Genomic DNA, 23,125 nt, shown 5'->3' with positions numbered 1-23,125 from the left:
AGGTGAGGTTGGGAAATGTACAGGTTTGAGGGGGCAAGTTGGCAGTTGGAGAGTTAATTCTAGCTTTCTTGAGAGTTCTTCACTAAGATAGATATATTTGGGATTCATTAGCAAATGGGTGGTACTTAAAGCCGGGAGTCTGGAGGAGATGAGCTATGAAGAGAGTATAACTGGTGATGAGAGCCTGGGATCAAGCCCTGGGGAATACAACAAATTTAGAGGTCAAGAGGAGGACGAGTAGCCAGCAAAGGAGATTGAAAAGAGGCAAGTGAGGTAGAAGGGAAAGGAGACGAGTGGTATCTCAAAAGTGAAGAGAGAATATGTAGCCAAAGGCTGTTGAGAGATCAAGTAAAATGAGGACTGAGAAGTGACCTTGGATTTGGAAATCAGGAGGTCATTGTGACTTAACAAGATCATGTGGTGACATGGGAAACCTGGTTGTGTCGGTTGAGGAGAGAATGGTAAGAGAATGGGGACAAGAGCTCTGTAAAGAAGCACTGGTGAAGAGAAAAGCAGAGGAACGGGACAGTAATTGGGAGACTGTGGTGTCAAGAAGCTTTATTTCAAATCAATGAAAGATACTGAAGTGCATTTAAACAGTAACGGAAATGACCCAGTAGAGGGAGATAATTTGGTGATACAAGATGATGGCAATAATTGCAGGAGTGAAATCTGTACGAAGGAGGGGATGGGCTCCAGAGCTCAGGTGGCCTTCAGCAGGCAGAGCTAGTTCATCCATAGCAGCAGAAAGGCAGGCAGATGGAGTAAGGCTAGACTCACATGGCCGTGGTGGTGGTCATCTATGACACGAGAATACTCCTTCCCAACAGCTTCTGTTTCTCATTCCAATATGTGGTTATGGCGACAACCACCTGTTAGGGAGGGAAGAGGATGTTGGTAGTTAGTGAGGAAAGGAGGAGATATGAAACAATCGCTTTGGAACATGAGAGAGCAGCCATATTGGGGCCGTGGCTAGAGTAGGATTACAAGCTGGTAATCACCTATTTAAAATTTATGGTAAGAAATTTAAAGTGAGGCCGGCCAGCATATTTGAGTGTTTTTTTCCAAACTGAGTCACAAGCTTATGTACAGAGGACAGCTGAATTTAGCACTAATTAGAGATTTGCCAGGTGAGCATGAAGTGGGCCAGGGATCCACAAAGGCTTTTGAAGCGATTATGGAATCTAAGCTCTCTTTGGAAAAAACACTATTCCTTTCTCTCAGGGCTGTGGTCTTGGGCTGAGACTCCAACAAGAAAATGACAATAGTTCAGAATAAATCGATTTCCAGAAGTCAAAGCTATTTAATCTTACATAACATTAAAACATAGCAATGTTCCTGTCTAAGTGAAGCTTCCCCAGAAACCAGCTGTGGGAATATTACACACTAGATCTGCCTCTCAAGGGAATCTGATATGTGTCCCATCCCCTCTGGAGAGATGCCATCTTAGAGTCACCACCATGTACAGGAATGTGTCATCTCAGTTGTGGAGAAGCAGGAACAGGGTGGGGAACCTCTGTTTAAAAACGTCAACATTCTGGTTGAGTTACATCCCTTTTTTCCCGGAAAACAATGAATGATATGGGACGAAAACTTTCTCTGCACTCGTATGATGAATGTTTGAATGGTTTTCCCCAGAACGAAAGAGCACTTCACTCCAAAGGAACGATCAATTATCCCATGGCCTTCCACAGAACACAGAGTGGCTTCTTCCATCTCCTTACTCATCCAACACTGTATCTGTGTTTCTGTATACATGCATATGGATGTGTGCCTGCACAGAGATGCACGCTTTCAGCCCTGTACGAACGATTAAGTGTTATGTGTTCGTTTCCCAATCAATGCCACGGGACATAGACAATGCAGTAGCTGGGGATGAGCTCAAAACCACTTAGTATCTATAAAATAGGAAATTTGAATGTAATTTCCTACTTTTAAAATTTAAAATAGGAGCTCTTCTTCAAGAATCGTGTTCAACAGCCCTTAGTGTTTAGCTATATGCTGACGTAATACCCAACCGTAAGCAAAACAAACCAGAAAAAGCACAGGAGAACATTTTTCCTCTTTCTGTGAACTTCACATTAACTGAAAAAGATCACGTTCCCTTATTTCACATCCAAATGCTTCTTCTGGATTAGGGTTATCAAGACGAGCCACAGGAGCGGGGAAGGTTAAAAGGGACGAGGTAGCTACACCAAGAAATCAAACGCTGCATGTTATGCTCCCTTCGCTTCTCTTCCTCCTCCAGACATACAACATCTTCAGTGATGGGATCCTGGAGTACACGGGGCTGAGTCGCCAGTTTCTCTTCCGACGCCTGGAGCCTTTCACTGTCTACACGCTGACCCTGGAGGCCTGCACCGAGGCCGGCTGTGCCCGCTCAGCGCCCCAGCCTGTGCGGACAGACGAAGCCCCTCCCCGCTCTCAGGTGGCTCCCGCAGTCCGGTCTGTGGGGTCCACCAGCGTTGAGCTGAGCTGGTCAGAGCCTGTTAACCCCAATGGAAAGATAATTCGCTACGAAGTGATTCGCAGATGCTTCGAGGGAAACGCTTGGGGGAATCAGACAATCCAGGCCGATGAGAAAATTGTTTTCACAGAATATGATACTGAACGGAATGCATTTCTGTGGAATGACACTGGTTTGCAGCCATGGACTCGATGCGAATATAAGATCCACACGTGGAATGCAGCTGGCCACACCTGTAGCTCATGGACTATGAGCAGAACGATGCAAGCACCTCCAGAAGGTCTCTCTCCCCCGGAGATAAAATACATATCTATGAACCCCCCAAAACTGCTGATTTCCTGGGTCCCCCCACGGCAATCTAATGGTCTCATCCAGTCCTACAGGCTTCAAAGGAACGGAGTGCTCTATCCTTTCACCTTCGATGCTTTTACGTCCAGTTACACTGACAAAGAGCTGCTTCCTTTTGCCACATACAGCTACGCGATCACAGCCTGCACGAGTGCGGGCTGCTCTACCAGCAAAGCCACCAGCGTCACAACTCACGAAGCTGCTCCAGCCGGGGTCAGCCCTCCAAACCTTCAGGCCATCAGTGCCACTCAGATGAATGTATCTTGGTCACCGCCATCAATTCACAATGGAAAGCTCACTAAATATTTGCTCCGATGTGCTGGTCAGGAGTACCTGGCTGGGCAGAGCCTGTCCCTGCTGGTCTCCCACCTGCAGCCTTATACTCAGTACAGTTTCTCCCTGGTCGCCTGCACGGGTGGAGGTTGTACAACCAGTGTGTCAAAAACTGCCTGGACGATGGAGGCCCCACCGCAGGCTATGGACCCTCCAAAATTGCAAGTCACAGGCTCCGAATCTATAGAAATCACCTGGAAACCTCCAAGAAACCCAAATGGCCAGATCAGAAGTTACGAACTTAGGAGGGATGGGACCATCGTATATACTGGCCTGGAAACTCGCTATCATGATTTTACTCTCATCCCGGGTGTGGAGTACAGCTACACAGTGACAGCCAACAATAGCCAGGGGGGTGTATTGAGTCCACTCGTCAGAGATCGAACTAGCCCCTCGGCGCCTTCAGGAATGGAGCCTCCAAAACTGCAGGCCAACGGTCCTCAGGAGATCATAGTGACCTGGGACCCTCCAGTGAGGACAAGTGGCCACATCATCAACTATACCCTCTTCATCCATGAGCTGCTTGAGAGCGAAACCAAAAGAATCCCCATAAATACAACCCATACTTCTTTTGGCATCCGGGCATCCGTAGTAAACGAGCTGAAGCCATTTCACAGGTAGGTAGCCTTGGCTGGGTTTGCCAAGAGCAAGCGACTGTCCTTTCTCTGGTGTGAGCCCTGGGTCAGGTCAAATTAAGGCTCTGAGAGCAAGGTGTGTGACGTCCCTTGCCCCCGTCCACCTAACCATCCATGGTGTATGAACCACATCCGGATCCAGCCAAAACCTGCTTGCATGACTTCCGAAAGCAAAATTGGTGCAAGTGACATTTTCAGAGTTGTTTTTTTTTGTTTTGTTTTGTTTTTTTTGGAAATATTTGCAATTCCCAATGTCTGGAATAAGTAGCACAGAATTTGGGTCCGTTACTGAGTCTAGTCCCTCCTAGGTAGAAACCGTCAGGCCTCTGGGCAGTCTGAGAGCCCTGATGGAGTCTTCTAATGCAGGGTGTCAAAAAAATGAGGTATTACTTTAAGGTATGTAAAAAGTGCCAGTCAATGAGAGTTCTCACCAGCCAGAGTTGCACTGATCCAGATCCATCCTGGGAGAGCCCTCCGTACTGAATCCGGCATTTAACAAGGTTCCTCTGACTCTATTTCCTCCCCCCTTAGGGCTGGTATAAAGGGTACCTTGCTGGGCAGAGCTTGTCCCTGCTGGTTCCTTCATGGCCTCATGGTTTCACGGGACGATGCCACTTTGCATCTCACGTGTCCTCGGTGGTCCACTCTGGGCTCTGTGACATGCCTGGGTGTGTTCTCCACGCGAAGGAATTTTACCACCGGCCGTCTTCCCCTAGCTTAAAGAACCACTTGACTTTTTTTCCCCACATTTTAAGTAACTGACATCCCCAGAGAGAAGGATCATAAAAGACATTTTATTCTTAAATTTTAGTAAAATGAACAGAACCACTTAAAAAAAATTGAAAGTCTGAAAGCGTTGATTTCCAACCACCATTGCTAAAACTCTGCTGTTACTGGAATCTGCTGATGTGTAGGTTAGGGTCCTTCTATAATTATCTCTGTTATAGAGTGCTGTTTAAATGAAACAGTCACGGTCTGATGCCTTCTACTCATGACAATTACTTAGGGCCGCATTAGATATTAAACAGTAATTAAAGCTTCCGCAGGTATCTCCATAGTTACTGCACATGCTGTGTGTGTTGGCTTTTATCTTACTCTGATTCAGGGCATAAAAAAGGCCCGTGTTAATCTGCAGAGCTGTGCCTTGTGTTTGGCTTCTTCTTTACCTGAGGGGTACCTGCAACTTTCAATAATTGTGTCAGCTTGCTCCTGTTTGAAACTCTTATTCGAAAAGATTTCTAGAGAAGCAAAAATGTTCCAGATGTAAGACAGGCACACTTCCCAGGCTGAAAAAGAGAATAATAATAATAAAAAGTTTGACTTATCTCCTAAACCTAGCAGTGATATTTAAGGCAATAAGAGATGTCTCTTATCATCCACAGTTACTGAAGATATAAGTGACATCAGTGATTTAAATCAGAATATCACTTCTGTGTGAAGTTGAGATTGATGTAGTTTGGGATTTTTGCAGTGGATCAATATTTACTGAATACTGCAAATTAGTGTGTCCTTCTGGGGGCGCTCCCCACCCCACTGGTCAGTGGGAAGGAGGCTGGTGGCAAAAGTCCTCTGACCCAGAATTTTGAAACTGCCACGGGTAATCCAGAAAACCAGTGATCCAGGGTGGGAAATTGAAACTGACTTCACAGAATTGCTTAGAAGTTAGATCTGCCGTACACTGTGGATTTGTTCACACAAAACTGGTATCCCCATCATGGTGGAGACAGCACAAGAGGAGAAGGAGGGAGAAGGCGCAGAAAAGGGGAACGTGTGACATCACAGAGGAAGAGAGAAGTACAACTGAGAAAGGGCAAAGGGAAGCAGAAAGCAAGTAAGAGAACAGAAAGCAGTGATTAGAGGAGCAAAGGGAGAAGATGGAGACTAAAAGGAGAAAAAGGTGGAGACTAGAAGGAGAAAAAGCTCGACCCAAAAGAAAGAAAGATAGCTGATGCTCTGAGGGAAAATTAGGGTTGTTGGAAAATCAACGGGGGCCTGGGAGCAGAGGGGAAAAGCACTTCTTTGAGGCTATAGGCACTTAATACTGACAAAAGCCTCTTTTGTTAGAAAGGTCCCTGCTACTTAAATAGACCTTTCCAAGTGGCAGGAGAGCGATTATGAGGCAAAACATCATTAACTGATGGGATATAGCTGGATGGTGACAAGGTGTCTCCGTGGTTAATCTAGTGTGTAGCTGGGTTAACTGTGGCCCCCAAAGGTTTGTGTGTGGTGTAAGAGAGCCTGTTTTAGGGTGTCAGGTATCAGGTGAGGGGATGTGTTACCACGGAGACCTTAACTCCATGACCTTCCTTCATGACCTGGAAATATTCCTGGGAATCTTAGCTGAGGCTGCAGAAGTAGGAGGAGCCCAGGGCTACTGAAAACTGGTCCACAATCGCCACGATCAGCGTTCTCCATCGCTGTGTTACATGATTCCGCAGAGGACCTGTGTTTGAGTGCTGGAGCACACCTTGGAAGTTTATGTATTCCATATGCTCCTGTTTAGGGAAGAGTTGTGCTCAACCTTTCCAGACAGATGGGAATTTTTGCCTTAGTTTGGCAAACCAGGAGGATTGAATGTTCCGAAATATCTATGAAGCTGTGACTTTGTTGCTCCTTAGAAGGGTTAGCTGTAGATAAGAATAAATGTAATCGTACATGTCTTTTCTTCCAAAAACTCCCAGTCTTTGAAAGATTCTTCCAGTCATAGTCCGTGTTTCCAATGATGGGAAATTTCTGCCTTGTGTCCCGAAGGTATGAAGTACGGATTCAAGCCTGCACCAAGGTGGGTTGTGCATCAGGTGACTGGGCATCCGTACAGACCCCAGAAGTCGCACCCCTGATGCAGCCTCCCCCACATGTAGAGGTCCGCACGGCTCCAGGAGGGTTCCATCCCACGGTGTCCCTTGTGTGGGCAGGGCCGCTTCAGCCAAATGGAAAAATTTTGTATTACGAATTGTACAGAAGACAGCCAGCGGCTCAGCCTGGACGATCACAGCCGGTGCTCACCTACAATGGAAGCTCGAGCTCTTTTGTGGATTCTGACCTCTTGCCTTTCACGGAGTATGAGTACCAGGTAAGCAAAGTGCGTGACCAGCAGTTCACACTGAGATTGTGCGCACACGCCTGCGCCAGCCGGTAAAAATCGCTCGTAATTGGAAAAGCCACTCAAAGAAATGTTGGACTTAAAGAAGTTCAGTATATCCTTTAATAATTCTTGAAACCGTAAATGACGGGGGAAAGACCATATTCATTCGCCACCTTCATTTTCTCGGTTCTTGATACATGCTTGTTATTGCCATGTAGCTTTTAGGTGAAGCATTTGCCTGTCTCACTGATTAACTGGTTTCTCACTAAGCTTCCCACGATGGGTGTTGCTTTGGGAGGAAATACTCCTTGTTAAAAGATCGCCTTGAAAATAACTCCTTAATTGTCCCACGACAAACTGACATCTGACGGCAGGCATCTCCGGCCCCTGTGCTCAAGAAAGATGAGGATGTTGAGAAAAGTCTAGAGAGACAACTAACCTACGCGTGGGCATGAAGTAGGTTTAGTATAAGGGCAGCTTAAACAGTGTAGGACTTTGCATGGCCCTAAAAAGCTAAGAGTTAAGAAAACGCATTGTGAAAGGATTTTGAAATCCAGAGAGGACGTGTGTTAGGGTTGTTTTGTTTTGCCATGAGAGTGCCATTGGAGGAATGATTCTCCTGCCCCTTGCTCAGGTTTGGTGGGAGTGTCAGGCAGTTAGTGTGTCAGGCTGCCTCCAGCCACGTGTTGGGCGCATGAGCTATGCCCAGCCCCCAGACTCCCCTCGGCTTGATCTGCAGCAGAGTCACTCAGAATTTTAAAAGGTGGGGGTGAGAAGTCCTGATAAAACACCCCTAATCTCTGTCCAGAAGATTTTCGTATCCCTGCTGTTTCCAAGCATGGCTCTTCAACTGTTCTTTTAATTCCATATACTCCCAATAAATGTCCTTCTAAGTCAAAATCAGTTCTCTTGCTTGCAGTCAAAGGAAGCTTGTTGATGGATGCAAGCACCGAGTGCCAAGCACAGTGCCAAGTGCAATTTTCTAAAGGAGGAAACTGAGCCTTGAAAAGCTTAGCATAACCAGAAATAACAAAATCCCTATGTCACCAAATCCCTATGAGCAAATCAATGAGGACAGCAATTAGAGGTAGCATCTTAAGTGTGAAACGAGTGTGTTTAGGCCAATAACGTATAGGACAAAGTACTCAATGGAGTTAGAGTTAAAATAAAGATTCTGGAATGTTTGGAGAAATACAGATATGAGCCGTAATCCCATGTTTGCAATGCCAAATCTAAAAATCTCTTAAAAACAAGATTTTTTTGTTTTTGTTTTGTTTTTTCCTCTAGGTTTAGTAAACTCTTGGGGCAGCAAAACCCAATCTACACAAATTTGAGACTATTTGTAACATTTATTCATCCCATTTAATGTGAATATTTGTATGTTTTGCTGTAGAATACCACATTTTATTACAAGACAATTCTGGGGGAAATGCACAATATGTGCATTTTATTACCTTTCCAAAATCTGAAAAAAACAAAATTATTTGAAAACACATTAGGCCCCAAGGGTTTAAAGTTTACATCATGAAGGAACAAAATACTTATTGATGCCACAGTTGGAAACAAAATACTGTTAGAAACAGCCAGAACCTATGTGGCTATCCTTTTGTTCTTTTTTCATTATCTTTACTGAAACATGTCAAGTTATCAAAGACCCCTCTATTCTCAATTATCTAGTCTCCCTTATGAATAAAAATGTACCTTTGTAAAAGAGCTGGATAGAGTCAGCATGAAATCTTTGGCCTCTAATTAGACAAAACTAAATGACTTATAGACATGGAAAGCAAACTAGTGATTATAGCTTTTTTGGCATCCTGTTGTGTCATTGGGTTAAATAATTGGCCACGTGATCTGTAGGACTCTTATCTCAGTTTTCTAAGGAATGGCAAATTCCAAGGCTGTGTCTTTGCTCTGGTCAGTTTTCTCACCAGAAGACATTAAAGGGCAACCAGGTACCACAGGACCCACATTTCAGAGCGGAGCTGAGTTAAGAATCTCAGGCTACACTGTCTCTTTTGAAACTGTTCCTATCAGCTCTGTCACTCTTCTCCTTTATACTCATTCCACCCAAATGAAAGTACTTAATTTGGTTTTCATAACGAACTCATCTCAAATGCGCATTTACTAGCTAACCCCATGTTGTTACAACCTGAGAAGGATATAGAGAGCAGGTAAAAGGAAAAACCTAGGCTTTTAGCCCCAAAATCCAGTTCTTACAGGAAGTAGTTGGAAAAATATAGATTGGATGCTGAAGTAAAAGAACTAAAATATTGCCTTTGTTTAGCCTGTGTAAATGCTGATTCTACGCTGACCCTGAATAATCTCATGGAAGTCATGTAGGAAGTAATGCACTCAAAACATTGATTTCCCTTTCACAAAAGAACATTTTGTCTGAGATGGATTTGCACTGTGCACAAACCCGTCTGAGGTTTACTTCCTCTGCAGGTGGCCTTTTAGAAAACACCTTCATTGGCCTGGATGGTTTGGTTCGCCCTACATCTGTCAGTGGTTTGACCCTTCCACAGAGAGCAGCATTTCTGTGGTAATCCAGATTTGCAGGGAATGGAAACAAAGAACTGAGAATCTGCCCAAAGGTGTGGCCTGTTAGTCAGAAGAATTGGTGACGACCAGTAAGTACTTCAGTCAGCCATCCCCACGGTACCTTGTGGAGGGTGTCAGATGTTGCTCCCCGCCGTCTTCCTACATGGCCCTGTTGCAGAATATTTGCTAATCCAGTAAGATTTTTTTTTCACAGACCATACTCATTTCTATCGTCAACCCTTTGAGAATTGGGCTATACCAATATATACACTATACACCTCCAGAGTCCATGTGGGCAAGTTCTTAATTGTTCAGCAAGCAAATTGAGACAACCGTTCCTCCACAGACTTCAGAGAGGGACCTGGGGTGAGACCACTCCCTGTGAAGCTTCGGTTTTTACCTGAAGGAAGTGAGCAGGGGCGGATGAGCTGCTGTCAGTGATTTGTGTTCTATCCATACTCTGCTTAAGGCAGTGACTCACCATGGCTTTGCTGGGGACCTGCCATGACTCCCTTTTCACTGAATCCTGCTGTCAGTGACTTAATTAGTTTTCCTGAAACTTCCCCACCTTGACAGATTTTTGCAATGAGTGCCCACGCTCACCCAGGGTCTCTAAAGGCATCTGGTGCCTCGTGACTGGGTGACTCGTGACAGGTCAGCCTCAGAGGGTCCCCTCTGACTCCCTCAGGTGTGGGTCTGATCTGAGGGCCGGTGCTGTGGGAGCCCAGATGGCATGGTGGCCCAGTGCTTTCCGACAGACCAACACTGCCTCCAAACAGTTCTGTCTGAAAATATATGTGGGAAGGATGGAAGGAAGGATTGTGGAGGAGACGGGGGACCCTCACTGTTCCCCCCAAAGCAGCTGTCTGAGGACTGCAGAGGGCACAGCAGTCCCCTCTGCACCAACCCCCCGAAAGCTGCCAAAGTGTGGGTGACGAACTAGAAGGGAGGAGAAAGGACAGCAGCTTTAGTCCTTTTATTACTATGGTTGGATCCTTGAGCAAATCACCCTTTTTACCCTTTTTCTGCCTTTCCTCATCTTTAAATAGAAGCTCCTGCCAGTTCTACATTCCAGGGGCCTGACTAGGGATGCACCACAGCCATCCACTTGTAAAACTTCTGATCAAACCTTAGCTTCTCTTGATTGGCCTTTGAAATCTATAATTCGTAAAGCCTGACAAAAAATTCTGTCCTGGAGCAATTTGATTCTCTAATCGTGTTTAGCTTTACGTCGTATCAAAGCGAGTGAGTAAATGAGGGCAGCTTCGGATAGTGGACAGTTATGTGGTTATCCACCAACCAGATGGACACATGGCAATGGCAGTAATGGTGTTTCCTGTGGAAACCTAATTTATTTACTTATTTACCAATGCATTTATTTCATAAATTCTAAATATAAAATATATTATAAAATATAAATATGTATTATAAAATATAAACTATAAAATGTAAATATATTATAAAATATAAAAATACGTTAAGCCTAATTTATTTCATTTATTACACACTAGAGTCCCATTTAGGTCCTTGAGAAAACCTACGCCATCAGTATAATATCATGTCATTTCACTACCAGTGATAGAAACCCAACTTTAACTAAAACAAAAGAGAATGGTTTCTGCTCACCTGCCTGTGAAAGGGACTGAAGAAATCGCTAGGAACCGAGGAAAAGGCAGACGTAGCAGGCCCCACAGGCGCCTGGGTGCAGAGCCGGATGTTGTTGGATTGATTCATCCTTTCTCTGCTTCCGTCATCTCTTCATTCGGCTTCATTCGGTATCAGACTCTCGCCTGGTGTCAGAGAAAATCACTAGTGCCATTGCCTCAGACCTCTGTGCCTCGGTTTCCTGGTCTTTAAAATGTGTATAGAAGCAGCAGTGAAGCCATGGGCTTGTTTGGGATTAAATGAGCTGATATGTGAATGTCCTTCGGACAACACCTCACGCGTAGAAAGCACTCAATCGATATAATAACAGTAGTTGGTGGTGGTGGTGGTGGTGGTGGTATTATTATTATTACTATTACTATTATTACCACCCTCCCATCTCAGAGTGGAAGGAGGACTTCTCTCGCCCAATATCCGTGAGTCAGCCAAGAGCAGGAGTGGCACTGGCCCCTGGTACCGTGTACCTTCCCGTGAGTGAGCAGGCCTGGCCCCACGGCTCCGTCCTACAGGCAGGTCTGCAGGGGTGTGTGGCACACGCCTCCACAGGAAACAGGAGCTGCCCCAGACCACGGCACACACCGACCGTGCCACATAGAATCGGTACAGACCTGTGTTCTTTCCCATTGATGCTCTCAGCTGTCCTGTGTTCTGGATGAAGAAATGGAGTGGAAATCACACAGCCTGGTCAAGACCCTCAGTTTCTCACAGCCTCCCTTTTCTCATTGAACAGATGGGTGTGTTATGAGAACTGAGATATCTGTGTGCCTAGACAGATGCCCGCTGCATAGTAGGTCCACCTCCCCACTCTACCCTCTGCCCCACTAAATATAATAAGAGAAAGAGGGACTTTCTTCCAAGAGGGAAAAGAGCCAGGATAAGAGGTTTCCTAGGTCTCTGTCCATGAGTCATTAATCAAATGTTTGAATATAAAATCCTCTAACCAAGAACACAGGTGGCTCTGCAGGTATGATGTCCATTCAGTGAGGCTGGTCCACCCTCTCCGTCACTTCTCCAGAGAAGAACAGCTTGCACATATCCCTTGACTGACATTCCTTCCGACTCTGATAGTCTGGTTCTGCATTTCTGGGGTTAGCTACTTTCTTCCAACTGCTTGTTTTCTGTTGGGATCACCCGTTTGCCATCTCTTTTCTAAGTGTTTTCTATGTCCCATTGAGAGAAAACTGACTGAGCATGTCCTGTGTTTGGTTTTGGACTTCCAATCAATTAGGTATTAATCTCACTAACACGTGTCTGACTCGCATGGAGTCTTTTGTTTGGTTCGTTTCTCCCACAAGAACTAAGTTGCGCCCACCCCCAACTCACACGGCTCAAGGTTTTCCATGATTTATTGTCGGTCTGACACAAGCAGTGCATTTGTTCTAAACCCTTAGAGCCTGAGTGCTGCAGCTTAGACAGAAGGCCATTGGGATATCTCCATGGGTAGAATTCTGAATTCTGCCACTGAGCCCGGGATTTTGTCATTTGTCGCCATCACACCTTTGATTCTAACCTGAAATCGTTTCTCCGTGTGTGTGAGCACACGGAAGCACACTCTAGTTCACACATATGTGCCCCTCTTTGTTCTTTTTCTGTCTCACATGGCATCCTTAGGAATCTGTTGTTGGCAGTCCTTATGTTGCCTTTGAGACTAGTTATCCATCTAAAGATAGGTTGGTTCTCACCCTCATGCTGACAAAGCACAGATTTATATTTTGATATATCAATTCTTCTGGCTCTGTGTTGGAACCTCGTGGGCTGGACCTAAAAATGTTACGTGCGACCACATTTTCCCCAAATCCATGTAGATAATGTGTGATTCCGATCTGCCTTCATAGCTCTTCACAAGCAGTCCTGTTGTGTGAAGACTCCCCGAAATCACCTGAAACTTAGGTCCTCTGAAAAAATTCAGGCAAGGGTGAGGCGTGTTTTACTTGTCTCCTTTTATACTATAAGTTGAATATTCAATAACCTGTCATTATTAAGCTCCCATCAAGTTCAACGTGTACGCCTAGTTACTCGGATGGGGGCTGGAGGCTAACAACCATGGACTCGTCTTCTCAGGGGCTTAGAGGTTAGTTGATGCGACACAGAAACACACCCATGAGCAATGTATCCATAAACGTGTATGGATGGTAGTGTAAGCTCTGAAGGGGGAGATTTGGAAGACCGGACTCGTGACATAGCACACCTAAGGAGAAGCAGAGACCTCCTGATCTCCAGGGACAGCACAGCTTCCATGCCACACTCCTGGCCAATCTCATTCCCCTCTCAGAATCGAAGCTTGAGGAACGCAGGCCGTTCCTTGATGTGAAAGATGGAAATCATTCCATTGAGCCATGAGGAGGCACTATTTCTCTATAGCTTCAGTCACAACAAATGCTCTTCCAAACAAGTCTCCATCCTTGAGATCAAATGCTTCTCACCCTACCCGCTGCCACTGGTAAGGGTCCAACATGTCCTTGCTAGTATCAGTCAGGGTCTCAGCAGGAGACAGATGGCATATTCAGGGGGAATTGGACAGAATTTAAGGTAAAAACTATTCAGGGAGGGGTGGGCAGGATCAAGAACGTCAATGAGGTATGTTCCAGTGCGCAGGGACTAGCAATAGCCCGAAGCTGTTACCCTCTGGGCCTAAAGGGACGCGGGCAGGGAGGGGAGCTGTTCCCGAAACCCAGCTCCAGCTGTAGGAAGTGGAGAAGGGCTGCCCGTAGAATCTGTGGATGTGGAGAAGGAATGCAGCCTTGCTAAACTGGAGTGCCAAAGAGAGGGGGCAGGAACCTCAAGACACTGAGCTGTCTCCCTCCTTCATGAGGCAGTCTGCAGAACCAGCCTCATGGGGTACAGAGCAGGGCGGAGAACGGATCTGGAGGCAAACAGACTGCCCAGCACGTCCCCCACACTGCACTGAGGCTGCTTCTCACCCAGTTTGTGACAGCACCTTCCCCAGTGGAGCCCTTTCTGGGCTGGAGGGTCACCCGGCAAGCTTTGACTTGCTACTCTGACCATTGATAAAGCACTAAATGATTCTGAAAGCTTAGCGAGGATTGTACTTAAGTGGTTTCACCAATGATACACTTCCATTAACTTCTAAATAACTGTCTTGGTCTATATGAAGCAATTGTATCTCCAGGTGGAAAGAAAAACGTTAACATATTTAAGTAAATGGGATGTCTTCACTTTAAGAAACCTTTAAGAAAACGGTTGCAACTGTCTCTTGTAAATTGATTTATCTATCGGTTGATGGATCTGATTGCTAAGATGCCTACAAGTATCTAGGAAAATGTACAGGTCTCTCCTTGATGCCAATAGACATATTTGTAGTGGAAGCTGGAAGTAAAATTTTCTTTGAAGAATCCATTGGATTGCTCCAATGTTTCCTTTTGCTCATACTTTGGAATGCTTTTGAAAATGTTTAGTTAATGAGGCAAAATAAAGAATGCCGTCCAAGCCACAAATTTGGAGGTAGAAACAATATATCTGAAAAACCAGGCATTCTTTCGTTTATTCTAACCCTCAATTCTGTAGTGGAGAAGTACCTGGAGGAAGATACACAGAGATGTGGCCTAAACTCAGAATGCTGTGAAGGCTTTTGTATTGTTGAACCGTAATAGCTAAAAGGAACCCAGAATTGTGTGACGGAAGTGCCATTTAGCCCTACTTTCTCTTTTAAAACACGACTTTTCATACAAATGATATAATAATGACCGTTATTATTTATTTAGGGCTTGGTGTGGGTTGAGGACTGTGTTAAGAGCTTTACACGTATTAACTCACAACAACCATTTGAGATAAGGCACGTGACTAATAATAACACTTAGGGATCTGAGGCATTGAGACATTATTTAACCTGCCCAAGGATACAGTTGGTAAGTGGAAGAAGTCAAATTTGAACCTTGAGAGTCAGGATCCAAAAACGGTGTTCTTAAATTCACCCCAGGGTCGCTCCCAATTACATTTCTGTACAGCTCCAGGGCCTTCCAAACCCGTAATAAAATATTTATAAATGTATTTATTCACCACCCCATTCCTCAGAAACGTATAGAAACTTTATTTCATGTACATTTCAGACGAGTCCTGTGAGGTAAGTAGCGCTGTTCCTTCTGTATAATCAGGAAGCTGAATGACTGAGCAGGTTACCCAGTGGCAAAGCGGCGGAGCCAGAAGCCAGGACTGGACTTTCTCACCCTGAGTCCAGTAGTCATTCTGCTGAACCATAGCTTCCTCAGCTCACCCCCATTGGGAGCAGGAACTCCTGACCCTGCAAAGATAAACTGATTTGGATTGGAATCTGGGCTGCATGCGTTACTGGCCCTGTACTCTCAGCAGTAGTTTAAGTTCTCTAAACCTCAGTTTCCTTACCTGTAGAACTGGGAGAAAAAGATCTACCTTAGGTCTTGGGAACTAGGCAGGGTTGTGAACTTTAAATGAGTTACTTTAAAGGCCAGGACATTGTGACTCCTGTATAAAATTAAGTTTTACTATAGAAATGCATAGACATCATTTAATATCCCGTTATCCCTGTGAGACGTAAATCAGATAAAGTCACGCCCCTACTGGGAGCCCTCCCTTGGCTTCCCATAGCGTGCAGACTCCACCCTGGTGCAGTTAGGCCTTTCATGCTCTGACTTTTGTCCACCTCTGCCTTTATCTCATCATTCTCCGGCCCTGACTCACTAGCTACACCAGCCTCCTTGAAAATCCATCCCCAGGGCCTTTGTACTTGCTCTTCCTTTGCCCAAAGATGTCTTCCCTCCAGGTCTTCACCTGGTGGTTTCCTTCTTACCGTCAGCATCCCAGCTGGATTGTCACCTCCTGAGGGCACCCCCTGGACGACTTCACCATTCTCTACTCTAGCGCTGTATCCCGTGCAGTTTATACACTCTCGGTTCTTTCTAGCACATCATTACCTGTTTGTTCTGTTTTTGTTTATTGTCCGCCTCTCCCCACCAGGCTGTTAACTCCAGCCTGGTCCCCTGTCATCGCTCCAGCTCATAGCACACTGTCTGGCACACAGGGCTCAGGTATCTGTCAAATGGATAGATGATAAACCATGTTACCTTCTTAACTAGACTGTCATTCCTAGAGATAGTCCTCACAATAGGCGATTTGGCTGCTAGCTTACTCTAGCAACTTGTTGTCGGGAAAGGATGTGTTACCGTGTTCCATCAGTTAGGCTAGAGCTATTAATGTAGTGCACATAACAGAATTCCCGTACGTTGCCACAGGTTCGGAGCCATATGGAACACATGTGAGTGCTTTGAGCCTCGGTGGAGCATGGCATGTTGTTGAAAGCATGATAAGCGGTGGCAGGAATGGGTGCTGTGATGTTGGGGTATTTCGCACCATCTCACTATGAGACTCTGGTCTGCACAAACTGCCAGTTCATGCAGGGCTGTGCGACAGTCCCAGGGCAGGGCCTCCAGCACTTGGAAGATGGGCCCCGGCCTTCCGTCAATGGCCTTGTGTGGGCAAAGGAGGAGAATCCGGGCTTTGCCTCACGTGCCTGTCCTGGAAAGCCTGTCCTACCACCTACTGAATGGCATAAACTTATCCGTGCCTCCATTTCCTCAACTGACCTCGTAGGGTGGTTGGTTGGGAGGGTAAAGTCAATCAGTACACATACTACACTTTCAGAAGTATAAGTGCTCGAGAAACCTGTTAGCCGCTTGTATGTCTCCTCCAGGAGAGCTGGGCAGGACCGGGTTTCTGTTTTCTCTCCAGGAGAATAGATATAGTAAGCCCTAAAAAGCAGTAGGCAATAAATTCCAAATTTTCATTATTATTGCTAAAACCAAATTGAGGCTAATTTTCGTATTTCCCCCTAATGTTGACACCAGTGTTCCCTCCCTCATATTTCAGAAGCGTGCCCCTTTGTATTTATTGAGTGACTCCAAAGAACGATGGGTGCCTTCTGTCACTAGGCATGAGTGACAGAAGACACGTGTTTCTCCAAAGCAAATGTTTTGCAATCTCTTGAGTAGCTTCGCGTCTCTGAATTTCAGAAGTGCCAGAAGAAAGGACGATGGTGTCCTGCTGATACCTTTCTTCCCCTGGGTTCCAGAATTCACTCAGAATCATGCTCCATCTTGCCTGATCCGAAGCGTCTTAGATGAAAGGAATCTGGAATGCAGGGACGATATCTGTACAAGTAAAACTATAACGTAACCACCAAAGCACCACGCAAACGGAGATGCTGAAAACGTCCACTTGATGTTGAAAGGAAACCAGATAGGTAGACAGTTCAATAGGTGTCGACACAGATGCTTTTCAGCACATAACCCCTTTCTGACTCTGACCTGCGGGACTGCTCATGACAGGGAGACATCTGGAAATCCTGTCATTTCAGATGGATCGCCTTCTCTTTTTAGCCACGAGTCTCTCTAGCTACAATTCCGGCAAAGCCCATTTTGGCATATTGCTCTTCGAACATATTCAAAACCCACGGCAAGCTACCCGTTAAAAAGGCATTATTCGTGTGAGTGCCATGGGAAAATGGAGACTCCCAGGTTGTAAATGAATTGAGATGATTGTGTTGATTGTATCTTTCTATTTATGAGGCATAATTTATGAGCCAGTGCTGGAGAGAGAGCAAACTGCGATGAGTGATGACTGACCAAAGCCGGAGTCATAAATCAGGAGAGTGAAGGAAGTGGGGATTCTGATCGAATCTATTGAGTTAGCCGTTGGCCGTAGCCCGCGCAGGTATTGGAAAGACCTTTTTAATATCTGTTTGTCTCCCTCGTGGGAATGTGATAACAATCTCATACATGCCCTTAGGAAACAAATAATTTAATCGTTTGCCTGTTAACATGCAACCAATTTACTCTCCTTATTGATTACGGGCATGGCTGTTCATGGTGGATTTTTGTTCACTTTGGGTGTGAGTGGTCAGGAAACGCACATGCTCCGGTTTTCATAAAGAACGACGTCGCCTACTAGTGGTGCTTGACATGAAAGTGTCCTCAGTAGTGCGGAAATGCTTTTATTTTATCAAAACTTGTCATTATTCCACAAGGAAGCAAGCTATAGGAAATCCCAGAAGTTGCAGAGTCCTTGAAAATTCCTCCATATCTCGATCCTCTGAGAATAACAGTTATAAGGCATCTCAAAATAAGCAGCCTGGAGAGAGAGCAAAATCTCAAATTGCTCCAAGAACAAGGACTGTCATGTCACTTACATTAGGAGTCAACAGATTAGACGGGTTTGTGTGTGTGAGACAGAGTTCGCTGGTTGAATTTTGTCATTCCTGCATTCCATTTTTGTATAGAAAATGATAGCAAGTATGAGACCAAAGAGACATCAGCTGGATGCTGACAGTAGAGAAAGCATCTCTCAGTGTTTTCCCTGGGCTTTAACAAGACTTGTAGCATTTCTTCAACCATAAGAGTCATACAGTATTTTTTTACAATTAAGGAGATTTTTTTTTAATGCTGTGATAGACAGGATAGAGACAAATAAAGTCGGCAACTCTGTGCGTTCACAAGATATTTCATTTGTTGGTTATATTTGTTCATTAAAATTGAAAGATCAGGGCATATTGCTCAAAACTTCCCATGTAAAATCTCAGCTGCTTCTTTTTTTCCCTGTAAAGAGGGACCTGAGTCTTGAGACCATTGTTTCTCAGTAGAAATCATACATGATCTGTGAGTGTGTTTATTCGGAACGCTGAATTTCGCTTCCGTTCTTTTATCTCTTGTTCAGCTAGGCATAGACAAAAATTCACAGCAACTTTTGGGTAAAGGACTTTTTACCTCAACAGCGAGAATGTCACTGACAGTTTCTTTCTTACGTTTCTTCTGGTGCTTTGGTGTCACAGAAACACTGCCTCTGGTACAAGTTCTGTGAAATCCGTGTTGCTTCATTATCTCAGCTTTCTCTTCACCATAACTGCTCTCATTTTCCAAGTGGCTCATGTAAATAGGCTGATCCTGCTTTGCATAAGCATGTTGATTTATATGAATGCTATTTTTATCTCAAATTGATTGAATGCTAACGAGAAAGACTAGGGAAAAAAAGAGCACTATAATATGAAGGTCTCCTGTCAAAGACAAAAGGCGCTAGATGCTACATACATCCCCAGTTATCGATGGAGGATTTTCTACTGCCTACTTCTTAGAAGTGGATATTTCTAAAGAAATACAATAAAACACTATAATGTTGAGACACAAGTGGTTTAAAAACACCATGAATACAGTCACATTTTGGGACTAGGACTCCACCCAGTGAAGTTTCAGGAAGGCACGAGGCACCTGATGACGCCAGCATTAAAAAGCCTCGATAGTGTTTATGAGTCTAAAGGTCTGACAGTTAAGTTCGCGAACTAATCCTACATGCCTCAATGCTGAATATCACTATGGTCACCTTCGAAGTACTCCCCTTGGGAAGCTATGCACTGACGCCAGCGCCTCGTCCACCCTTCAAAGTAATTTTGGAACTCTTTCTCTGGAATGGCCATCAGAGCTGTCGTCGTATTACCCTTGATGTCCTGAATGTCATCAAAATGTCTTCCTTTCAATATTTCCTTTATCTTTGGGTAAAGAAAAAAGTCATTGGGGGGCAGATCAGGTGAGTAAGGAGAGTGTTCCAATACAGTTATTTGTTTACTGGCTAAAAACTCCCTCACAGACAGTGCTGTGTGAGCTGGTGCATTGTCGTGATGCAAGAGAGCCATGAATTGTTGGCGAAAAGTTCAGGTCGTCCAACTTTTTCACGCAGCCTTTTCAGCATTTCCAAATAGTAAACTTGGTTAACCTTTGTCCAGTTGGTGCAGATTCATAATGAACAATCCCTCTGATATCAAAAAAGGTTAACAAGTTTGCGAGCTTAATTGTTAGACCTCGTACATCTACATCAAAATGAAAGCGACGTTTATGTCCGTAATCCTGGGCTGGAACTGTGCTAAGTACTTTCTACGAATGATACTTATTTCATGTCATTCCCTTTCAACCCTCCCATGCCTGCACTATTGCTCTCTTATTGGTGCTCAGTAATTAATTGACAACCTGCTGGCCTCTTATTTTACCACACCTCGTTTCGCTTTCCTTCTTATTTTTTCCTCATCCATTGTGGCCCCACTAAAATTCTGTGTCCGCTTAAGTCACCAACCGAGGCCCTACTCTTGACAAAGAACCTGGTATGGACATGCGCACCTTGCTGTGCATCCATTCTGCAAGAACGTTTTCTTTTGAAAGCGTGTTACTCACTGTGTAATAGAACATCACCCCTATGCCCGGAAAGTAATAAAAGAGGCTGGTCTGGAGCAGGATAGGGAGCCAAGGACTCTTTCTCATCAGTCCTGAAGTCTGATGTCTTCATTAACCGCCTGTTTGTCCCCTCCCGATTGGAAGACTGACCTTGGCTATTTCAGCAGGGACCGTAAAAGTGGCCACGATGATATTCTGACCTGGTCTCTTGTTTCCATGAAGCCTGGCTCTCTCTTTTCTGACGTCCCTTCTCCTCACCTCCAGTGCCTCTCAGAATCGACCTCCATCACCTGAGACAACTGGGCATATCTATCCATCCTCACAAGTTAAGAGATTTTAATCTAGAATTGCAAATATTTGCCTATGGACCAGTTGTTTCATTTTCTTGATTCTGAGTAACTTATATCTGTGTGTGGATGACATGCAGAATCAAACATATAATTTATTGGAAAGAGCAATAAGTGTTTATCGGAGAGAATTCCTGTTTCAGCTCTTGTGCTTTCTTGAACAAGAGTGCCGTTTTCCAAGCCTCAATTTCCTCACCTGTGCAAGGGGGCTGATAATACATTCTCCAGACACCCTTCAAGGTTGTGTTGTGAGGACTGAGTCAGCTAACATATGTTAAAGTATTTTGTGAAGTATGGAGTTTATACGGATGTAAGTAAGTGGCTATTATGCAAATGATGGAAGACTGTCTCAGAACTCTACAGAGAGCAGGCTTTGCTATGTAAGGAGGTTACTCCTCTCTTTTAAAAATGGGGCTTCTAGCAATGCTATCAGCAAGGGGCTGGGGATTTGCATTTGACAGCGATCCAAAACCAGTTCGACATCAGAAGTTTTACTTTAACAAAGGAACCCGCCCAAAAAATGTATGGAAACACTCCTAAGAGCTGGCCTAAGTACCCCAAAAATCTCTCTAGTATTTATTGACTTGAACATATCGTTGATGCAAAAGCAAAACAAAGAGGAAACTAAACTCTCACTGTGAAGTATTCTACAGTTCTTTTTTCCTAAATGTCTCAGAATTTCAATGTTCTGCAAGCTTTTTTAGCACTGCACACCTGGGATGTGTGGACTATAAAATCAAACATGTTTTTTGGATGTGTCTTTAAAAGCTCAGGGCAAGTTTTGATAGATGATAGATAAATAGATAGATGATAGATAGGTAGATGATAGATAGATAGATAGATAGATAGATAGATAGATAGATAGATAGACAGACAGACAGATAGGAGACACCGGACGAGAAAACAATCTCCTGAAGTTAGACTTGCACAACCTGAAAGCTTGGTAAAGAATACCGGTACTCCTAAACACTCAGACAGTCGTCTCGTATTGCCATTTAGATCTATCATTCTGATTGATCACTGTGCAGTTGGCTGTTATTGGGCCTAATTTAACCCTATACACTCACACATCCATCTACTCTGTCTATTGTACCTGACACTCTACAAATTACTTACTCATGCAAATGATGACCTGAGGCGACCTTTTAGGATATTCGTGTTTAATTATACAAATACTTCTTGATAAATGAGATTATACATCCTTCCATATGTGGATTCCCTCCTTGATGAAAGGGAAATCTAATTTTCATGCAGATTTGGTGGGGACGGTGTTTAAGAATTGCTGAGTTTTATGTAGTCTGCAGACCCATCCAGTTTCCAGAAGCTGACAAAAATCACGCCACTCCCGCCTAGAGACGAACAGGTTTTCACTGGGCTTCAACCAGCTTGCTGCTTTCTGAAATCGGGGCTCCTAGTTGGCCCACCGCCTGTGTTCACATGGGTACAGGCACGAGAGGAAGGACCCACTGTCCTTTATGACGACAAAGTCACAAGATCAAAGCATGTCTGGTTCTGTTGTGTTCAGTTGCTTTGAATCGCCAGCCTCATTGTCTGCCTGAGATTACCTTTGCTTCTGACTGGTGCCCCTGATTTCTCTTTGAAGGTCTGGGCAGTGAATTCAGCAGGTACAGCCGCCAGTAGCTGGACCAGCTGTAGAACCGGGCCCGCCCCTCCGGAAGGGCTCAGGCCCCCCAAGTTCCATGCAGTGTCTTCCACCCAAGCAGTGGTCAACATCAGCGCCCCTGGGAAGCCCAATGGGATCGTCAGCCTGTACAGACTGTTCTCAAACACCACCGGTGGGGCAGAGGCGGTGGTGAGTAGGACAGCAGCCAGATGGAAAATCCAGGACCAGTTCATTTTTAAAACATGATCCACGGTGCCCTGGCATTTTGTTTTCCTTGATCCTTCTTTCTTACTCACCTGTTCTTCATTGCCCTGTGGTGAACTTTGTAGCACAAAGAGCCCTCTGAGAAGCGGTGATCTTTAGGACACAGGCAGAATATATGTCAATGCTTGAGCAGAGAAGTGCTCAAGGTGGTATTCAAGACTCCATGAATGTTGTAAGAAACCTAAGACTTCAGAGACAGTCAAATCCAAGTATTTAGAAACCACATGTCAGGCACTTAGTGTAGCAGTGCCAAATATTAAGGGACCGACAAATGGTCATTGTCAGTGGTGTGTTAATTTGAAAAAGAAAAAAAAAAAACAGAGCAAAGAAAATCCTGGGAATTCCCACGTTGGCAGGTGCAGTTGTCCAACAACACCCTAAAAACTCAGCCTTTTTTCCGTGACTTCCAGAAAGTTCTGGCCCTTTGGAAGAAAGAGTAGAACGGTTCAGTCAACACAGCTATAGAGTCGCTGTTCGTGTATGAACACGTTTGAGACACGCTGAGGCATCCCAGTTTGGACTGTCCAAGGAAATCATCTTTCACACCATGTTTTAGCCAAGCCTTTGGCTGGAAGGACTTGAATAATCCACCAGACCAGTCCTGGCATTATTT

The 23,125-nt window shown here is 44.7% G+C and overlaps 1 protein-coding gene across 1 annotated transcript in view; it reads left to right on the top strand.

Annotated features, from left to right (window-relative positions):
- The window catches only part of USH2A (usherin), a 559,517-nt gene that overhangs the window by 521,268 nt on the left and 15,124 nt on the right, over window positions 1-23,125 (top strand). Inside the window, exons 62-64 of the mRNA XM_033099662.1 lie at window positions 2,249-3,765; window positions 6,535-6,856; window positions 22,228-22,437. Coding sequence (XP_032955553.1) covers window positions 2,249-3,765; window positions 6,535-6,856; window positions 22,228-22,437 — 2,049 coding nt within the window. The remainder of the gene's footprint in view (window positions 1-2,248; window positions 3,766-6,534; window positions 6,857-22,227; window positions 22,438-23,125) is intronic.

Source organism: Rhinolophus ferrumequinum, chromosome 27, assembly GCF_004115265.2.
Source record: "Rhinolophus ferrumequinum isolate MPI-CBG mRhiFer1 chromosome 27, mRhiFer1_v1.p, whole genome shotgun sequence".
In the NCBI taxonomy this organism is placed as follows: domain Eukaryota; kingdom Metazoa; phylum Chordata; class Mammalia; order Chiroptera; family Rhinolophidae; genus Rhinolophus; species Rhinolophus ferrumequinum.
Note: the sequence above shows the minus strand (reverse complement) of the source record. Positions and strands in the feature narration are given on the sequence as shown.